This window comes from Arvicanthis niloticus, chromosome 3 (assembly GCF_011762505.2).
Source record: "Arvicanthis niloticus isolate mArvNil1 chromosome 3, mArvNil1.pat.X, whole genome shotgun sequence".
Classification (NCBI taxonomy): Eukaryota; Metazoa; Chordata; class Mammalia; order Rodentia; family Muridae; genus Arvicanthis; species Arvicanthis niloticus.
Window position 1 is genome coordinate 50,253,354 of NC_047660.1, and position 20,355 is coordinate 50,273,708.

The 20,355-nt window shown below is 48.7% G+C and overlaps 2 protein-coding genes across 2 annotated transcripts in view; both read left to right on the plus strand.

Moving 5' to 3' along the window:
• Positions 1-363: 363 nt before the first annotated feature.
• On the plus strand, positions 364-2,220 carry LOC117704951 (syncytin-B). The gene has a single exon (XM_034497068.2). It carries the CDS (start codon positions 364-366, stop codon positions 2,218-2,220), a length of 1,857 nt encoding a protein of 618 aa, XP_034352959.1.
• A 6,111-nt stretch (positions 2,221-8,331) lies between these two features.
• Positions 8,332-20,355, plus strand: part of Slc25a37 (solute carrier family 25 member 37) — a 43,056-nt gene continuing 31,032 nt past the window's right edge. The window contains exon 1 of the mRNA XM_034497985.1: positions 8,332-8,719. Coding sequence (XP_034353876.1) covers positions 8,510-8,719 — 210 coding nt within the window. The 5' untranslated portion in view covers positions 8,332-8,509. The remainder of the gene's footprint in view (positions 8,720-20,355) is intronic.

Here is a 20,355-nt window from a genome sequence, read left to right on the forward strand (position 1 = left end):
ATTCTGCCATCGTTTGGCTCACGAACCTTCCTCAACTCATACTCATCCTGATGATTCTGGAAAGGGACCTTCCCAGGTCATTGTGACTACCTCAACAGTGGCAAGGGTAAAGGAAATGTCTCACTGGCTGCACTACTCTGGGCTCCAAAGGGCTCCAGACCCTAACTCCTTCTGGTGACCCTTCCCTATTTTTGCTTCTTCTCTCCCAGGTCTGACCTCTCACCTCATAACCTGAGAGCCTGAAGCCACCCTGTCTTTACCAGCCACCTTTGAACACCCCGACTGAACAAGTTTCAGTGTTCAAGAGTCCACAGGACCAACTTCTCAGCACCCCACACTACTGCTGGCCACTCCCAAAGCACCATGACACGCCTTTGGGTCCTCTGTCTTGTGCTTTTCCCCTCCTCCTTGTCCTATCCTGAAAGCTGGCTGCCCCTTATAAACCTCACTCACCACATCCTACGTGATACCAACTCTTCCCTGTTTTCCAACTGCTGGGTCTGCTTGTCCACCCAAACCCAACGGTCCCTAGCAGTCCCAGCCCCTCTGTCCATTTGGACAGACACACCCATGAAGCTTCACCTTACCTACTCAGTCAAGCCGTTCCCTGGCTCCTTTCCCATTAGCGACATTGAAAGACGCCTCCGGTTCTTCCACCCACTGACTGCCTCCTATTCTTTCCACAATCCTGACAGAAGGGCGATTGCTTTTCTCCAACTTGTCAGCTCAACAGGCATATTTCGGATCATCACCCGGATAACTTCTGTGATATATCCTGATAAGGACCGTTTCTTCGAATCTGCCCAACGCCCTCTCTGGGGACCACTCTTTACTGAGACCGTTCTCAGGTCACAGGCTCCACTCTGCATATCTCGCTTCTTCAAGGTCTCAGCGTATGCCACTTTTGTAGGCAACCTCTCTGCCTCTCTCTGCAACTACACCCTTCGGATTTCACCTTCTACCAGTCATGAAAACCTAGATCTTTCCACCACCCATCTATTCAAACAGGCAATGAAAAGACCCGATGCCAAATGGAAAAACCCACTCCGTTTTTCCGGGCCCCCATCCCTAATCTTCTCGAAGCCGTCTTACTATCCCTGCCCAACAGACATCAAATACTGCCATACCTCCCCGGCCACTCCCTGGATGCGCTGTCCTCAGGCTCCCTCCAGCACCTGCTATAACCTTACCTTATTTGAATCAGACAACTTAACCCATCCCATTACCATGTCAGTGGACCCTACCCACTTCAAGGTCAAACTCCAGGGGCACAGAGACCCCTATCCGCTCTCCCATTACCAGCCCCTCACGGGAGCCGCCCTGTCTGGACAATATTCAGTCTGGGAGAATGAGATCACTATCCAAGAAAACTGGGATGTCACTTCCAACATTTTCTCACATCTTCTCAGCTTCTCGTATGCCTTCTGTCTCAACTCTTCAGGAGTTTTCTTCCTCTGCGGAACATCGACTTATGTCTGCCTCCCAGCTAATTGGTCCGGCGTCTGTACCCTTGTCTTCCAATACCCGGATATTGAACTCCTCCCCAATAACCAAACGGTGCCTGTCCCCCTTTTTGCTTCAGTTCTTTCCTCGGCTTCAGCTCTTCGCCAAAAGAGGTCCCCTCATCTACTCCCCTTCCTTGCAGGCCTGGGTATCTCTTCTGCCCTTGGCACGGGCATAGCTGGCTTGGCCACCTCAACTCTCTATTTCCAACGGCTTTCTAAGGCTCTCTCAGAAACCCTGGAAGAAATAGCTTCCTCTATCACTACCCTCCAGAACCAAATAGACTCGCTCGCGGGTGTTGTTCTCCAAAACCGCAGAGCTCTGGACCTCATCACGGCCGAAAAAGGGGGGACCTGTCTCTTCCTCCAGGAAGAGTGCTGCTTCTATGTAAACCAGTCTGGAATAGTCCGGGACGCGGCAAGGAAACTCCGAGAACGAGCAGCTGAACTCAGCCAGCATTCTGACTCTTGGGGACAGTGGCCCGACCCTGGCCTCTGGCTGCCCTGGCTGACTCCCTTTCTGGGACCTCTTCTCTTCATCTTCTTGCTACTGACATTTGGGTCTTGTCTTCTGAACTGCCTAACCCGTTTTGTGTCCCAGAGACTTGGCTCCTTTGTCCAGGACACTGCCAAAAGGCACGTGGACAGCGTCCTCCAAAATTTGCAATATAAAAAACTGCCCCAAGACTCCCCAGATGAGGACACCATTCCTGTGTAACAGGAAGAAGTTGTGAGAGTACCAGCTATACCCTCCTCTCTACCCAGTTAATAGAATCCAAGACAGGACTGTTAGTCATGGCCTCATGTTTGTATCAGTGTTGATTCCAGAAACTACAGTAATTTGGCTTCCAGGATTAAAATTACTTATTTTTCTAGATCTGAGCTCCTTCTGCCTTTTCAGTAGCCCCCACCCCAGGCATGACCTCACCTGACATTCTTTAATTTATCACTCACCTTACTACTTAGCTACTCTTAGCAACGGCCAAGTGGAGGCCAAAGAAGGAATGTTTCCAGTGCCCTGCCTGTAAGTGGAGAGTGGGTTCTCTTATACTAGAGACTTTTTTTCCCCAGGCTTGTGCTGCCATGGAGTGGCTTGTTCCTTTGTCTTTCTTGCTTTCTGACCTCACATGAAGAACATTGAGATGGCAGGAGCTTCCAGAAGCTGGAAGGAAGGCAGCAAGGATCCTCTATGACAGCTTTCAGAGAGAGAGAGAGAGAAACACACACACACACACACACACACACACACACACACACACACACACAGAGAGAGAGAGAGAGAGAGAGAGAGAGAGAGAGAGAGAGAGAGAGAGAGATCCTATTGTCCCTCAACCTTAGACCTTCACTTCAGAAGATACAATAAACATGTTTTTTTCAAGCTGTCCGCCTAGCAGGCCCAAGACGCCCGAATCAACTCTGAGCTTTAGGTGTGGTAGCATATTCATGTGGGGCTGTCTGGGAGCACATGAACCAGGTGTGGAGGGCACAGGCTAGAGTAGGATGTATGACTGAGCTGGGCTTGGTAATTGGGATGGGCAAGAGAACCACAGGGAAGGAGAGGAAGGAGAGGTCAAGGGCTGAAAGAGTAGAAAGAGTGAGGATTCCGGAGGTAGGAGAAGCTCATGCTGGCAATGTTACCAGAGTTGCTAGAGGCAGAGCTGGCGCCCTGGCAGCCCTAACAAGCTAGGTTTGGCCAACTGTCCTCAACAGGCCAATTATTGTCACAATTAATATTGAAAAGCAGAAAAACATTTATTCAGTGTGGCCACATTGGGAAGAGGAATGAAGAGGCCTGTGGAGCCCCTCTCTCTCCAAGTCCATGCTCTGGGTCCTGACATGAGGTTTGGGTTATTTAGAAAGCAAGAGGCAGGTATAAGGAAGCAGACCCGTCCAAGGCACAGCCCCTCCTACCATCACTGTTCCAGTCTGGTCTCTTCTGCAAGGTGGTCTGACACGTGGTCAGAGTTGTATGAAATCTCTTCTTGAGAGGTAAGTTCCTCCTACTGGCCCCAGCCTTTTCCTTCAATGAACTTGAGACTCCAGGGAGATCCCAAATTCTTAGGAATCCTTTCCACAGCCTGATGGCAAAATGGAGAGGTATAAGTGCCCCTTTAGAGTACTTTCCTTTCTGCCAGGACAGTGACAGGAGGGGATAGGGCCTGGGGGAGGCAGGGTCTGACTTGGCATTAAAGTCATCAGTGAACCTTCTAAGATTGAGAACCTACAGAAAACTGCAGGGGTTAAAAATGACCATGCAGAAGTTTAAAAACTGTGCCATAAGAAGTGAGGCAGATGAAGTAACCCTTTTAAGGACTTCAGAACCAGGGAGGGGGATTGGCCACTTTAAAGGGTGAAGCTGGGAAGAGAAATTTTATTAGGTAAAGGAGGCACCAGTGTGTTTGTGGAAATGGGCTGGGAGAAGGAAAACATTATGGAGGTTCAGCTGACACAGTGAGCAGCTGGGGGCTGGCCTGTGGTTCACCATACAAAGGCACACGGGACTTCAGCCACAGTCTGACATGGCTTTGTTTCCTGGTGCCAGTGCTGCATTGCCAAGCCATTTGGCCACTGGGGACTTTAAGCCTGATAGAGGGGCTCTGGTGTGAGAGCAAGGACAAGGGCAGTGCACACATGCTGCTGTGAGCTGATGTTTTCAATTCACACAGCACGGGGCAGGCATCCCCACAGGACCATCTTTCAGTACTTGTGCTTGGTTGATGTCATACGTGATGTCACATGTCATGGTGACTCGTGCACTTGAGTGACTGAGACGGGTAAGGGTCAGGCTCCTAAGAGGCAGAGCGGGTTAACAGGGTTAACATCAACCTCCTGATGGAATCTTCAACTCTAACACCTGCCTGTCACCATCAGCAACCAAAGAAAGCCCGGTAAACTGAGGCAGTTCTGTCCCACCTCTTCATTTTGTCTCTGTTTCTTCTTCTATGTCCTGGGGAATGTTATCCCGGAGGGAAATTTATCCCACAGGTCAAAAGTCTATAAACAATACTATACCTGGAAAAGGGAGGGATTCTGGGATTCTAAGGACAGATATATGTGGTTGTGAGGATTGTATATATTTAAAGGTGTTTGTGATCTTCTTAATGTATATATACTTGAGTTAAAATTAGCTGGCACATGCATGCTCTCAGTCTCGATCTACTGGTGTATTTTATTTAGTATGTGGTTAAGTATCCATGGCTGTGATCTTCAGAGGAAGTAGGGCAATCCAGAGGCCAGAGCCCTATTGTCAGGAAATGGTAGAACCAGAGCTGGCACATGTCTCTGAGCCAAAGTTAGAAACTGTGCACCCTGCATGCTCAGTAACTTCCTCTTTCTAAGCTAAGCTTGGCTTCCAGTTGACCTGGGGCAGATAGCATGTTGACATCTTCGGGCCTTTAACAGTCAGGAACTTTATGCAAGACTCCAGCAGAATCAGCAGCCCGTGTCTCTGGCCCTGGCCCTGGAGAGAATATCCTCACCTCAGTAGCCAGTCTTCTGGTTTCTGAGTTTCTGGGCTCCTGTCTTTCAAAGAAAGAGCAGTTTCCCCTGTGCAGGGTGTGTCTAAAACACAGGGTTCTAGAACTGGAATGTGGGCCTTGTCCCAACAGGCCTTCTTCCAGAAGTGGAGGGGCAGGGCTGGCTGCTGAATTGCCGTGTCCAGGAGTGAGTCCTCCACCATCGGGCCTTTCTACTGTTATGTATAATATTGTTGGAGGTGTGAAGAGCCGACTCCAGGCTAGGTCTCTGAGGATAATTCACAGATACACATGGCCAAGATGGCCCAAGAGGGGAACAGTTAACTTTCACATCCCTGAGTGGGAGGGATCCTGAGGACATATATGACACTGTGGTGAAGGGATTGGGAAGCTGCCATCAAAGACTCCCAACAAGCATATATCTGGTGGCCAGACACTCCAATGTGCAGACACCTTAGTGTCTGCAGTCTTCTCAGGGAGCCGAGAACAGCAAGCAGCAGCAAATGGCTCTGGTTGTACTTCTGCTTTCTGGATCCAGAAATTTATTTTTGTATGTATTTCACATGTAAGTACTGTACTTATATGATTACCCCTTCTTCTCTTCCTCCCTCCAATTCCTTTTGTGTTCTCTGCCACATATGCTCTTCAAATTCATGGCCTCTTATTTTTTTTTAAAAAAAGATTTACTTATTTGTATTTTTTATGTATATGGGTGCATTGTGTTTGTGTACATCTGAGCACCAGAAAAGAGCATCAGATCCTGTTGTAGGTAGTTGTGAGTTGCACATGAGTGCTGGGAATTGAACTCAGGACCTCTGGAAGAGCAACCAGGACCCCTAACCATCTCTCTAGCTCCTGGCCTCTTATTCTTTATTATTGTTACATATATACATATGCATTTATAAATACATCCTGCTGACATAACTTAGTGTTGCTCATATGTGGTTAGAAATGACCTCTTTGGATTGCATAGCCTATCGGGGGCTCGTCCCAGGAGAAGACTGATTCTTGGTCTCCTAGCAACTATTAATTGCCTGTAGTACTTCATCTAGGGGTGGAGCCTTGTGAGAATTTCCCCATCCATGTCGGCATGTCTATAGGTGCTGCCATTTTTCACGTCTTGTTTAGTCAACATGGTTGCCATTTCCTGGGTGTTGCTTCCATGCCATATAAAAGACATGGTCTCCCAGCAGAGGTCTTGGTCCTCTGGTTTTTATAATCTTTCTGTCCCCTCTCCCTCTATGTTATGTGAGCCTTAGGTGTAAGGGTTGTGTCTTAGATGTATCAGTTGGGGTTGGGCACCCCGTGGCCCATTGTTCTTTGCAATTTGACAGGGTGTGGCTTTCTGTAACAGTCTCTGTCTACTTCAAAGGGAAGCTTCTTTGATGAGGGGCGAGAGCTACACCATAACAATTTTTAAAAAATAATTTAAAAATCTTCTGACTCCAAAGATTGTAGTCATATTCTCATTTGCAAGAATCTTTAATTAAAGAAATTTTTTCCAAGAATATTCTTAGTCATTGATAAGTTGAATTCCTTCCACCAATGCCATTGTTGCCAATTCCAGATGGTTTCCATTAGCATGTGGTATATATATATCCTTTTATTTTTTTAAATCACAGAAATAATGTATAAACTGAAACCTGAAAAAAAATAGTTGCCTGCAATCCCATCACCACTGCAAGTCTTTCCCTTTTCTTTCTGTGCACAGCCATTTTGTGCGTGTAATGGCTCCAGAATTGTGTTTTGCTTTTTTTGACCCAGCAGTGTATGAGTCATTTCCTTTGTATTGCCCAATAAGAACCACAGTTTTTACGCATGTGTGTAATATTTCACCAATACACATCATTGTTTCTTCATTTTCCCTCTTACTGAATGTTTAGATAGCTTGTAAGTATGTGCTACTACAAATAATGCTTTCAAAAATCTTTATGTGCATCTTGGGTCTTTGTGTCTCAAACCCAGAAGTGGGATAGGGGGTTTATATGTATTGGTTGAAGACTTCTATTTTTTTGTACGTGTGTGACAGGGTCTCACACTGACCCCAGGATGGCCTGGAACTTATCATCATCTAGCACAAACTGGCCTCACACTAGTGGCAATCCCCTTGTCTCAGACTCTTGGTTGCTGGTGTACATCCTGGGAGTATCAACAACTTCTAATCAACAGTTCTTTAAACAACACCTTTGTCAAGAGCGGAGCCACGTTTCTGTTACCTTTGTTAGACTGTGATCTGGTGTCTACTTTCATAGTCTCGGGATTTGCCTGGAAGCTACTAGGACAGCTATAGAACACTGGAAAATGGTGCCCTTGGCCCTGACCCCTTTATCATCCTCTGCTGAATCCCCAAGGGCTGCTTGTAGGCGTAGGGTCTACAAGGTCTTCCCCATCCCTGCATATCTCATAGCCCAGCCTTGCTGCTCTGCTTGGAAGTCTTTACATAAGCGAAGGAGGCCCTGGCACTGCCCTCAGCCCTGGGATAATGTCCTAAACGCATCTAAGGACAGAGCCACCCATAAGCAGACAGACCTCTGCTTTTTGATTTCTAGATTTAACAGCAGATGGAGCAAGGCAATACTAAGTAAAGCATCCTGGGTTCCAATTCATTGAAGGGGTCAGCAGGGATGGCTGTAAAAGAACAGCCTTAAAAGATAGGCAGTGTTGCAAAGCTTTATTCAGTTACTTGAGCACTCTCTCTGTGACATTAGTTAACGCTCTTACAAACCCCAAGAAAGTGACCCAGGGAGCTGCTTAGTGAAGGGTTCTGTTCCTGATTCTCTTGTCTTGGTCCATCCAGGGCAGGGTGGACTTGGATCGTCAAAGAACACACTTAGCCCTTCGTTGGTTTCTGAAGAGAAACACACTTCCCAAGCTATGAGGCTTTCCCCAAGCAAAGCTGACTAGAAGCGGGGACCTTGAATGTTAACTGTTCACTCCCTGGAATGTGCCCTAGCGGAGCACAAAACGCGCACATATCCGGGTGTATCCTCGATTCTAGATTCCTACTCCGTCGTCCAACCACTCAGCTTCATAATTGACATTCCCAGTAACAGTCATCACCTCCTACCAGCCTTCGGAATGCTAAAGCTGGTTGATTAGGGTGTGCAAAACCACCGATTCTGGGGACAGCCCTTTCTCCTGATCTTGCAGCTCTGCGCATATCCCTTCTGCTGACTCTCCCAAGGACCTGACTGTCCCTTGCAAATGGTCACCACCCCCTAGGTAGTACAACTTCCCGGGACACCCCAATGTCTGCTCTCGCCCCCGTCCGGTTGCTTGGAAATGTGCAGCGGGCAGCGACGTCACACAGAGAGGTGGGTGCCCTCTGCCCGGCGCACCAATAGCGCGGCCACGGCCTGCCTCTTCTTCTCCAGCTATTGGTGCTTCTGGCCGCTCGGCTCCACCCCAGCCCGCCATGGCGTCAGCCGCCTCAACCCGGGGGAGGAGGTTCCCACTTTAAGAAGTGAAGTTTTCCTCCCCCTCCCCCTCCTGCCCACCTCCTGCCGCCTCCCGCGCCCCGCGGGGCCGCGGATGGAGCTCCGCCGTGGCGGCGTGGGAAGTCAGGCTGCGGGCCGGAGGATGGATGGGGACTGCCGCGATGGCGGCTGCGGCAGCAAGGACGCCGGGTCGGAGGACTACGAGAACCTACCGACCAGCGCCTCGGTGTCCACCCACATGACAGCGGGAGCGATGGCCGGGATTCTGGAGCACTCCATCATGTACCCGGTGGACTCCGTGAAGGTGAGGCACGCGGAGGACTGTGGGGGAAAGAAGCCGGGAGAGCAGCTGCAGCAGAGCGCGCGTTTGCATCCTGCGCAGTTCCAGCCCAGGGCAGAGCCACGAAGCCACGCTGCCGGTTCCCCGGGGCGCGGCGACAGGCCAGGGCTCTCTCCCGGATTTGGTGCGTGCAGCCGTGGCTCCGGGAAAGCGCACCATGTCGCTCCTTCCGTGATGTCCCGGGGGAGTGCCCACAGATCCCGCCAGGGAGCCTTGCACTTCTGTCCTCGTTGCGATCCCAGGGGACAAGTGGTGAGCACTCAGTGCGCCGATTTGGCTGTGGCTCTGTCGGACCGCGCGGGCGCTGCACGTGCGCCGCTTCTGAGGGAGCTGGTGGCCGGGAAGCGCTTGCCGCGCTCCTCCGAGAAACGTATTCCCCCCCACCCCCCTTTCCCTGGCCGCGCGCCCTCTGGCCCCGGCGCGTGCCTACTGCTCTGGGTTGGTTTAGGGGCTGGGGAAGAGCAAGCGACGCTGTTTCGCCGTTTTCCCAGGCTCTTTGGGGGGTCGGGGTCGGGGATACTGGATCAGCGACACTCCACGTGACGCCTCCCTTCCCACCCAGTTCTGCTAGAAGACAGTGGGACATACAGGGATCTTTGCTGTCTGTCGCTTGCAGAGACGTGGACCCGCAGATTTGTACTGTACGGCTGCGCTGCGGGTTGTGTAATAGGCTTGCAGTTTGACCTGGTCACTTCCCCCAGGTAGTTTCCGCATGCGCTTCTGTCAAGAGGCTGCTCGAACAGGTGAGATTTGTCAGACCGAGAGCAGCCTGTGCTGGACCTAGAGAGGCCCGGCAAGAGATGCAGGAAGTAATACCTGTACTCACATTGCACTTTTAGAGCTGGAACACGGGGAGAGACAACCCTGGGAGTTAACATGTGAATAAACCGAGGTGCAGGGAAGAGAGTGTAAGAAGCTTCCTCTGACTCTTAGCCACTTGAATTCTGGGCTGCTGTAGCTCCATTATGCTTTGGGGAACTTGGGGGCCTCACTAAGTGGCAGTTATTTTGTAAGGCAGGGTGCCAGGTCTGTACACATGAAACAGTACCTTACTGCTGATGTGGGTCCCACCTGAGCAGGTATGAATATCTGGGTTTTCGCAGAGCTGGCAGTCAGTGGCTGGACAGGCCAAGTCCAGTGAGCTGGATGCTGGGTATAAGGCCTGTCTTCCAGCTCACTGCCAGACCTGAGTCATCTTCACCTCTGTCCCCCCACTGTCCTAGTGGGGAGTCATGCACTGCTCCTTGCCTGCCACTGTTGAAGAGTGAGGAGGGGGAACTTGCTTTCGATTTTTAAATCACCTTAGAAAGAGCCGGGACACATGCTAGATGACATTAGTACAGGAAAGACAGATCAAGTGTAAGGATGTTTTCTGCAGTCTAGTGTATCTTGGTTAGAGACAGGGGAAAGTTAGGAGCTATTAGTTTGAACAGGTCACAGATCTGGAGATGACATTCCATCGAAGGAACCCTTCCACTTGTGAGGCCTGGTGTCCCTTGGCCATGAGTTCTGGTTCCTATCATGCCAGCTTACTTTGAAGGTTAGAAACAATTCTTGCTGCCTCTTGATTTGTTTGACAGCCCAGGCATGTCTCTCCCCTTTGTAAGTAACACACTTTGTGTTTAGATCCCCCACACTTCCCCCTACCTGTTTTGATTCAGACTTCACCCGTGTACTTAGTCTTTTCCCAAAAATTTCCATCTCTGGACAGACAAGCATAGGCTATAAGGGGGTGTGTGTGTGTGTGTGTGTGTGTGTGTGTGTGTATGTATGAGAGAGAGAGAGAGAATGTGTGTGTGAGCTATGAGTGTATGTGTGAGTGTTCCTGAGTGTGTGAGCCATGAGCCATGTGTGTGTGTAAGTGAATGTGTGTACGTATGTATGTATGAACTGTATGTGTGAGAGTGCATGTGTGAGTGTTCCTGAGTGTGTGAGCTCTGAGCATATAGCTCACAGTGTATGAGAGTGAATGTGTGTATGTATGTATGTGTGTATGTATGTTTGTGTGTGAGAGAGTATGAACTGTATGTGTGTGAGTGCATGTGTGAGTGTTCCTGAGTGTGTGAGCTGTGAGCATATAACTCACAGTGTGTGAGAGTGAACTTGTGTGTGTGTGTGTGTGTGTGTGAGTGTGCAGCTATCTTGAGTGTCATAGCAAGCATTCACCTTATGGGGTTTGCTTGTAAAATGAAATTTCTCATTGCCAGTCAGCAGGTTCTTCTAGTTCTGAGGCTGATCCCGGCTGCTGGTTAGTAGTGACTCTGGGGACCCTCTTCTGTTCTTAGACTCACAGGTTAGGTGTGAAGTTCCTTCTGTGTTCCCCTGCAGCTTTGGTGGGGGGCAGCAGGATTTTTTTCTTTCTTTCTAGTTTTCAGCAAAGCCAAAAAAGAAAAAAAAAAAAAAAGGCACAGAGAAAGTTAGCGTCACAAGTGGTATGACTCCAAGTAGGCAGCAGGCAAGCCAGAGTCTACGAAGATCATCACAGTTGTCTGTACCTAACCTGAGGTGGCAGGGCACAGCTATGTCCCAGTCATGGAAACAGTGCATGTGGGAAGACCACAGCTGCGTCCCTCTTAACTATTTTGGATGATGAAGACTGAGTAATTGAGTCAGGAGGGCGGGCTTGGCTCCCAGCCCTTTAGCTCACCAGTCTGTCTCAAGCACTGGCCTGTGCCTTGGCTTTATTGGGGGGAAAATGGGCGCTCCTTCACCTTTAGCCCCTTCCCCTTTGTATGGCACACCCATGTCCTTTCGTGTTAATTATTACAGCTGAAACCAAGTGCATGTAAACTGTATATTGGGAAGAAGAAAAAAAGATTTCTTTGATTTTTTTTTTTAAAGGCATTCATTTTTTTTGAGCTTGCAATTGTTAAGTGTGACTGTTGAGTTCGCCCGCTCTTTTTCAGGTTTGCTATCCGAGGCTGTGTGAGCCGTGGGACCCAGGGCAGGTCCTTTGCAATCAAAGCCTGCTGATCTCCTTGGGCTTGTGGTCTTCAGTACAGAAAGGGGACTTATGGATGTGTACTGCTCTAATACCGAAGTGGCTTTTTCATAAGGTTCTGTCATCTCTCGATGCCACTTTAATGTCCAGTATCTTCCAACTGTGGCTTTTAATGTACTAGTGGGCTGAGTATTTTGGTGACAGTATATAAGTATATAAGCAGATACCATTTGGGTAGGAAGAAAGACGGTTGAAGTTCTGTTTGACTCATGTACCCCAGAGACAGTGTGAAAAAGCACTTCTGGCCAGGTCAGGTAGTAAGTACATGCAATGAATCCTAGAAATTGGAGGCTGGGATGGGAGGGCAGAGAATTTGAGGTCAGCCTAAATTTCATAGTGAGTTCAAGGCCAGCCTGAGCTGCCTGGCAAGACTCCATTTCCACACAGAGTCTAAGCGTCAGAGAATCTCATGGTCCATAATTTCTCTCCCAGCAGCAATAGCCTGAGGTTACTTAAGTTCCTATTGGGAAGACTTGCATCAGTTTTTCTAACCTTTCGCTTTTCCCTTAGTCTTCACAGCTAGTGGTAGCTGTGAAGGCTTCATTTAAAGAGTGCCAGACTGGTGGGACCCCTGAGCACCCCCATGATTGTGGCAACTAATGGATACTACAGGAAGCTAGGATACCTGGCTGTCTGCAGACTCCTGCCCAACTGTGGCTTCTCTCTAACCCAGGCTTGGCAGCATTTCCCTAGAAGCCTCTAACCAGTGGTGGCAAGCCGGTATGGTGGCTTGGACTGGCCTGTGGGGTGGAAGCAAGAGTCCGTGGTCAGGACTGTAGGGAGCATGCCAGGTGGGTGGAGGAGGAAATTCCATCCAGATTAGGCAGAGACCATGCAAGTCAGCTTGGTAAGCACAGGGAAGAAAGGAAACAGGAAAGATTTGAAGTGGGGAACTTCCGCTGACCCTTTCACAGTGCTGCTTTGAGTGACTTGTCAGGAAAGCCCTGTTCTTGTTCTAACCCTCACTGGGTGAGCCCTCTGTTCTCCAGGCACCGAATGGCTGACACTGCTTACCTTACCGTAACTCCTCAGGGGGCCCTCGTGGGTGTCTGTGGGGGATGGCCTAAGTATAGATACAGCCTAAGTATGGATACAGCCTGACCACGGATACAGCCTGAGCATGGGTACAGCTTGAGCATGAATATAGCCTGGCCTGCCTTTGGGGACAGCCCTGGTGCGGCAGGTGACAGGACACCCGCCAGCCCTTGAGCTTTTTCACTTGCCTGGGAGGGAGTACTGGCGGGTGCCAGAGCCCTGCTCCCAGTTCCTCCTGCTTTAGAACAAAGTGTAGGACAGGTGGTAGTGCAGCTACAGGAGGCCACGAAAGTCCAAATTACTCTATTCCCTGGAGCAAAAACCGATAGTGCTTTCTCTCCCGCTCTCCTTTCCCCGCCCTTCGCTGAGAAGCTCTTTTGGACAGGTGAGTAAGAGGTCGACGGACATGGAATCAAATAAGAATTCAGCTAAGTTCTTCCCTTCTTTCATGACACCCCCGGTAGACTCTGATAACCAGATCTGCTGTCTGCATCCCACTGTAAAGTGACTCACACACATTCCCTTGCCCATGAATGGAGGGGAGGGGCAGGCTGGGCCGGTCACAAAGGTGGGGGGATGACACCAAGGACAACCGTGAGAGGCAAAGGGTGCCCAGCAGTTACAAAACAGACAAACTTTATTTTTAAATAAATAAAGAAACTTTAGCTAGTTTCTTTATTTATTTACACAAAATCTCTCTAAGTAGCCCTACCTGGCCTGGAACTCACTATGTAGACCCGGCTGTCCTAAAACTCACAGAGAATCGCCTGACTCTGCCTCCTCAGTGCTGGGATTAAAGGTGTGCACCACTCTACCCGGTGTCTTAGTTAGCTTTGATTTAAAAAACAACCAAAGAAACCTGGGGAGGAAAGGGTGTATTTGGCTTCCACTTGCACAGCACTGTTCATCATTGAATAGGAACTCACACAGGGCAGGAACCTGGAGGCAGGAGCTGATGCAGAGGCCGTGGAGGGGTGCTGCTTACTGGCTCGCTTCCCATGGCTTGCTCAGCCTGCTTTCTTATAGAACCCAGGACCACCAGCCCAAGGATGACACCATCCACAATGGGCTGGGCCCCTCCCCCATCAGTCACTAATTAAGAAAATGCTTCTTACTGGGGGCATTTTCTCAACTGAGGCTCCCTCCAGATAACTCCAGCACATCTGGCCACTTTAACTTTTTAATATGGGGTGGCATTTGAGGTCTTTAATTGTCTTTTTTTTTTTTTTTTTTAATTATTTCCCGTGATTATGGTGTGTGGATGCAGACATGACCGTCATAGGGTGTACATGTGGGTGGATGTCAGGGGACAGTTTTGTGGAATCAGTTCCCTCCCTCCACTCTTGAGAGAGTTCAGGGGCTAGAACTTGAGTCAGCAAGCACTTTGTCTGCTGAGTCACCTTGCTTACTGTGCATTTGGAGTTTAACGGTGGGTGTGGGGTTGGGGGTCAGGGGTGCTAACTGACTGTGTTTCTTAAGTCACACAGGGGCAAGTGTTCAGGGCTTAAGGGGTGTTTTCTCCAAACTCTTTATTGGTCTTTATTGGCCAAGTCTTTGCCACCTTGATCATCTCTTCTTGGATGAGGATTTTTTTTCTCTTTAATCAACTTCAGGCCCCTAATCTCACGTTGCTTTGTCTTGGGCTTGTGTGTGTGTGTGTGTGTGCATATATGTGCATGTATGCATGCTTGCATGTATGCATGTGTTTAAAGATTTTTTAAATTACACATATGTGTATATGCCTGTGTGGTTATGTGCATCTGAGTGCTCATGGGGCCTCGAGGTGTCGGACCCCCCCCCACCGGAGCTGGAGTTACATCCCCATATGCATGCTGGGAACTAAACTTCTGTCCTCTACAGCTCACCAGAACCTCTCTTCCCACCTTTTTTTTTTTTTTTTTTTTTTTTTTTGAGACAGATAGAAACTGACCTGAAAGTCACTAGGTAGCCTAGGCTAGCCTCAAACTTCTGTCAAGCCTGCCTTTGAGTGCTGGGATTACAGGTGTGAGCCACCAGGCCTACTGGACTTTTGCCTTCTGGTTGCATGTAACTAAACTATCTTTCCTGGGCCATTGGGTGAGCTATAGCCACTCCTCTCCCTTCCCTGCCCCTCCCCGCTTCTCATTAAGCCAGTAGGGTCTTCCCAGTGTGTCCCAGTGGAACCCCAGTGCTTCCCAGTCTTTTCCTATCTCCTTTTTTACTCAGCCTTCCCTTTTGAGGGCATCGATGTTTGTTGTTAATCTGAACCCCTAGTCTGGCCCCACACATGCTCCCCAGGGACACAGCACCTGCAGCCCTGTGGTTTGACCTTGCTATTTCCTGCTCTGTTTTTGTTGAACTCCCCAAAGCTCAGTTTATTCTGTCCTTGGAGTTGGCATCCCAGTGTTCTGTTCCTCATGGCTGAGTTCTGATTTCCTTATCTATGGAGGAGAACCCCAGCTTCCATCTCTGGTTCCCTTTCCTGGCCCCACTGCCTCCTGATGACTTCTCCCCTCATCTATACTGTGGGAGTGTCTGGTTGACATCATTGTCCCCTGTCAGCAAAGGCTACTTCTATTCCCATTCTTTTCCTATCTCTGTTTGCTGTCCTCCTAGAAACCCATCTCTCTTCCTAGTGGACAGGAACTCAGGCCCTTTCACCGTCAGCCTGGAAATAGGCCCCGTTCTTACCTGTATCATCTTGACATAGTTTCTTAGCCTCTCTGTGCGGTTTTCCCACTTGTAGAAAGAAGACACTGTTCTCTTGGGTGGTCGGAGGGTGAGGTCCTTGTAATGCTCAGGACAGAGCTGGTACAAGGAGAATGTTCTCCAGGAGTGAGCCTGCTTCTTCCTCCTCCCCTTGGTTGATGTGGCTATAGTCACTGTCCCTCCTCTAAGGACTCAGACTCTTGGCAATCGACTCTCCGGATCTCTATGGACACACACCTGACAGTGTAAGCCCTGCCTGTCCTGGATCTCATTGGCCTGGAACTTGGTAGTTCAGCTAGGCTCCAGGGATCTGCCTGCTTCTGCCTCCCCAGGGATTATAAGCAGACCACCATACCTAGCTTGTGCGCTCTCTAACTCTCTCTCTCTCTCTCTCGCTCTCTCTCTCTCTCTCTTTCTTTCTCTCTCTCTCTGTTTCCCTTTCTCTTTCTCTAACCCTATGTACGTACGTACGTATGTATGTATGTATGTATGTGCACAAAATCTCAACGTGTACTCCTGGCCTTTCCTGGAAATCAGAAACCAGGATGGCCTTGAATTTACAGAGATCAGCCTGCTTCTGACTCTCGACCGCTGGAATTAAAGGCGTGAGTTCTGGGCATCAAATCCAGGTCTATTAATGCAGCTGCTGTCAAGCCCTCAGTTTCTTTGTCTTTGCTTCTTTAACTTAATTCTGGAAAGCTGCTCTGCCCACTGGGCAGCTGAGCCCTTGGGGTAATTCAACACTGCCCCCATTGGTACCCTGTTGGCTCTGAGCCTGGGTCTGTTCTCCCCAGGTCCCATCAACTGCTTCTGACTACCCACCTGCCTCTGCTTTCACCACTGCCACCTCTCTTCCTGCATTGCAGAGAAGCCAGGACCCTGGATGGCTCAGCTTCCCCTCAGTGTCCTTCATAGTCTCTTGCTTTCCAACCTCTATTGTAAGGGAATGGGTTTCTCTTGTTCCTCTAGGGGAGTTGATAGTGGCAGGGAGGTGTGACATGCATGAAGCACTCAGATATGGCAGGATTGAGTCCTGACTCTACACCCAGGGCACATGGTTTAACCTCTGTCACTTCAGATGCCTTTCCAGCAGGCTTGGGGGCAGGAGGCATTAATCCCAGATCCACCTTACAGGGCTACAGGAAGAAAGAAAAAAACGTCCTTGTCTGGTGAGGCTCTCAGTAAAATGGTTTGTTTGTTTCCTCTTCCCCTTCCTCCTCTTCCTTTTCCTTCTCCTCTTCCTCTTTCTTTTCTTCCTCCTCTTCTTTTTCTTTTTCTAGACAGAGTTTCTCTGTGTAGCCCTGACTGTCCTGGAACTTTTCTATAGACCAACTGGCCTTGACCTCCAAGATTTACCTACATCTTGTGTTTCTGCTTGGTGCCTTCTACAGCCTCCCCTGGACACAGCATGTCTGGATGTCATGATCATTGGCCCAGTCCCTCCCCACCTTCCCTATCTCAGTGCCTTTCTGAGAGCCTATTCCTAACCCCGTGGTGTGGCACCTTCAGCTTCTTCCTGGCCCCTGCTTGTGTAAATGAGAGACAAGTGTATCTCTGAGTCAAGGTCTTTTATGTGCTTCCCCATCTCTGCTGCTGTGGGTTAGGGTATTTGCTTTTGTCAATGGGTTTGGCTTCCTGGTCTCTCTACCTCTCTTTTATTTTGATTTTTGATTTCTTTGTCCTTTCCTTCTAACACACAGTGCCATTTGCTTGTTTAGAGTGTTTAGCGGTTATCTACAGTTACAGAATTCTTTATTGCTTATTTATTGCTCATTAAACTATCAGCTTCCAATGGGAGGGGCTTGGGCTTGTGTTCCTTCGATCTTTGCATTTCTGTGACCTGAGACAGAATAGGTGCTAGGAAGCATTTGATATGTGAATTTCTGCCTCCATTCTGCGGAGCCCGCCCTTCATAGCTGCTCCCGTGCACCTGGCCTCAGAGCTCTCCAAGTTTATCCATCCAAAATCAGAAGAGTGGAAACCCCAGACGCATGTCACATCTATGACAGGGATTCCGGGTGCTCTGGTTTTCACTAGGGAGGTTCTGTGCTGGGGCTGTCCGTGGTATTTATGATAGTCAAAGTGAGATCCTGCTGTAAAGGTAAGGTTGGCTCCCTGATGTGGGTCATCTAGCTGGTTTTCCTGGTACTAGTTAGACCCCTGGGTATGGGGGATGGGAAGCAGCCCTACCTTCCAACAATATCCAGTGACCCAGTGCTCTTCACACCTGGCAGCCCATTCAACTACGATAATGCTGAGTGTGACTTCCATGGCCGCAGAGACCCTTCCCCCCAGCTTCCTCCCACGTGCTCACCAGGTTGAGGCCCGGAAAGGCATTCCTGGAGTATTATTGGCCCGGTGAATCAGGTAAATGAAGGCAGGACATGGCAGTTATAGAGAGCTACCAAACCCAGCCAAACAGAAGTAAAACAAATGAGTATCTCGTAGTATTAAACAAATACTAGCTTTGCCTTTGTCTTAGTCTGTATTGTTTTGAAATCATAACGTATCTTGGCCACAAAAAGAGAAAGTTTTACCTTAGAAAGTTTGTTAAGGTCCTTTTCTTTTTTATATTTATTTTTTTCAGTAGCTTTGTTCTTGGGGTGATTTGAATAAGAATTGCCCCTCCCCCACCCCATTGGCTCATATATTTGAGTTCTAGGTTAGATAGTATGGCCTTCTTAGAGGAGGTGCATTGTTGGGTGTGGGCTTCGAGACTTCAAAATCTCCCTCCAGGCCCAGTGTCTCCCTCTCTGCCTCCAACTTTCAGATAAGAAAAAGGCTCTCAGCTACTGCCCTAGCACTGTGCCTGTGTGCCTGCCACTATGCTCCCTGTCAGGATGGCCATGGACTCACCATCTGGAAGCCCCAATAAACTCTTTCATAAGTTGCCTTGGTCATGGTGTGTCTTAACAGCAATAGGACAGTAGCTAAGACACTTGTCGTGAGCCTGTCCCTTTATCTGGCTGCTCGTCTTGCTCCACCTTTGCTGAACCCTCTCTTTCCACACTAAACACTAAACACGAGGCTGCAAAAACAAGAATTCTTGGCCCTCATTCCCAAAGTAGGCATGCTCCTTCCCTGTAACTAGACACTACGCAGGGTGAAGAGCTGGCTCCCTATAAAGAGAAAAATCTTGTTTCCATGTGTACAGCAGCCCCCTTTATCCTGGGGGAGGGTGTGGTGATGTTATCTAAGATATTCTGCCTTTATCTGGAAGTAATAATAAAGCACACTGCACACATACTGTTTTTCTCCAATGGTAATACCTGTGATATAGTGTAGTTTATAAATTAGACATCTTAAGGGATAAAGACTAACCAAGGATGAAAACAGGTCAGTTATAATAAGATACTATAACCAGTTATTTAAAAACTTTTAAATATGATCCCAAGATTCAGGAGGCAGAGGCAGGTGGATCTCTGAGTATGAATTTAGCCTTATCTACAGAGTGAGTTCCAGGACAGCCAGGGCTACACAGAGAAATCCAGTCTTAAAAAAAAAAAAAAAAAAACAAACTATCCCTGCCCCCCCTGCAAATAAAAATCATCAACAACAAAAACATGAATTATTTCTGGCATTTTCCATTTAATATTTTCCAAGCACTTTGACTTCCCACCCCCAGCCAAGGCACAGAAACCTAGAAAGTCAATACTTTCACTTGGGCTACAAGGATGAGGTGGGAGTTGTTGGATTCTGAGTGGCCACACTGCTGTTCTCTTGAAGGTCTGGAGGTTAGAACAGTGTTGCCTGGCTTTCTTTGGGGACATTGTTAAATAGAGAAAGTGATGGTGGATCCTGACTCCTCCTTCCCTGTGATCTTTAGTCATTCTAGAAGGTCACATTGGCTCACAGAGGTGCCTTTGAAATTATCCACCCACCCTGTGTGTAATCCCAGACAGCCCAGATGCTGTTGGCTTAGTCACTAAGGGGCCCAGCCTTAAACCTGTGTCTTCTTTGAGGGAAAACAAAACGTGTTGAAATTGGGAGAAATCCCAGATTGCTTGAGGCAACAGTTGCATAATAGGCTTAAGAAATGCCTGTCCTCCAATGGTCAAGCTTAGCCACTGTCCCGATGGCACTTCCTGTGTCTGATGAGCTCTTGGGTCCATCAGATGTGGCTGGGCAGAGCCTTAGAAAGTTCCAGAACTTTGTGTAGCTGTCCACGCAGTAGGTAGTGCATACTACAGCTGGAGGAAGCCCTGATCCTGTGACCTCAGTGTGCTGATGGTTTTTATTTCCTGGCCAGGAAAGGGTACTTCTGAGATATAGCTGTGAGCAGGGCCTCAAAAGAGGTGTGTTCCTGTCCTGCGTATGACAGTGTTGAAGCCATCAAACCAAGAGACAGGCTTTAGTGTTCAATTCTTGGTCTTGCCATTAACCAGCTTCAGTGTTGGGCAAGTCATTTCTCTGAGCTGGTTTTCTTGTGGAACCACACATGAGTCTGCTTTCCCTTTTTGACAGGGCTGTTGGGAGGCTTAGGTGAGATCATGTGAATTGAATGGCCTTTGTAAGCCTTAACATATAAGAGTAAGGACAAGTTGTATATAGTTTGCCATGTATAATGTGGTTAACGAGGTATAATTGGAGGTGTTCAGGCTTGTGTCTAGGGACAGACTCAGAGCTCTGTGGCCAGAAGGAACCTGAGTACTTATCCAAACCTCCCTGTGCCTTACATGTCTGTAAAATGGGGCTGAGAGTACACATTTCAGAGCGTGGCCCCGAGAGAAGGTATTGACTTGCAGGGGACGCTTAGAGCAGAGCCTTGCTTTGGCTCATGCAGAGATAATGATTCATCACGGTTATTTCTGAAAACTGCCTTGCCAGAATGCCAGTCTTTTATTGACTGCGTGCTGCCTGTCTGTTGGCTAGTCTT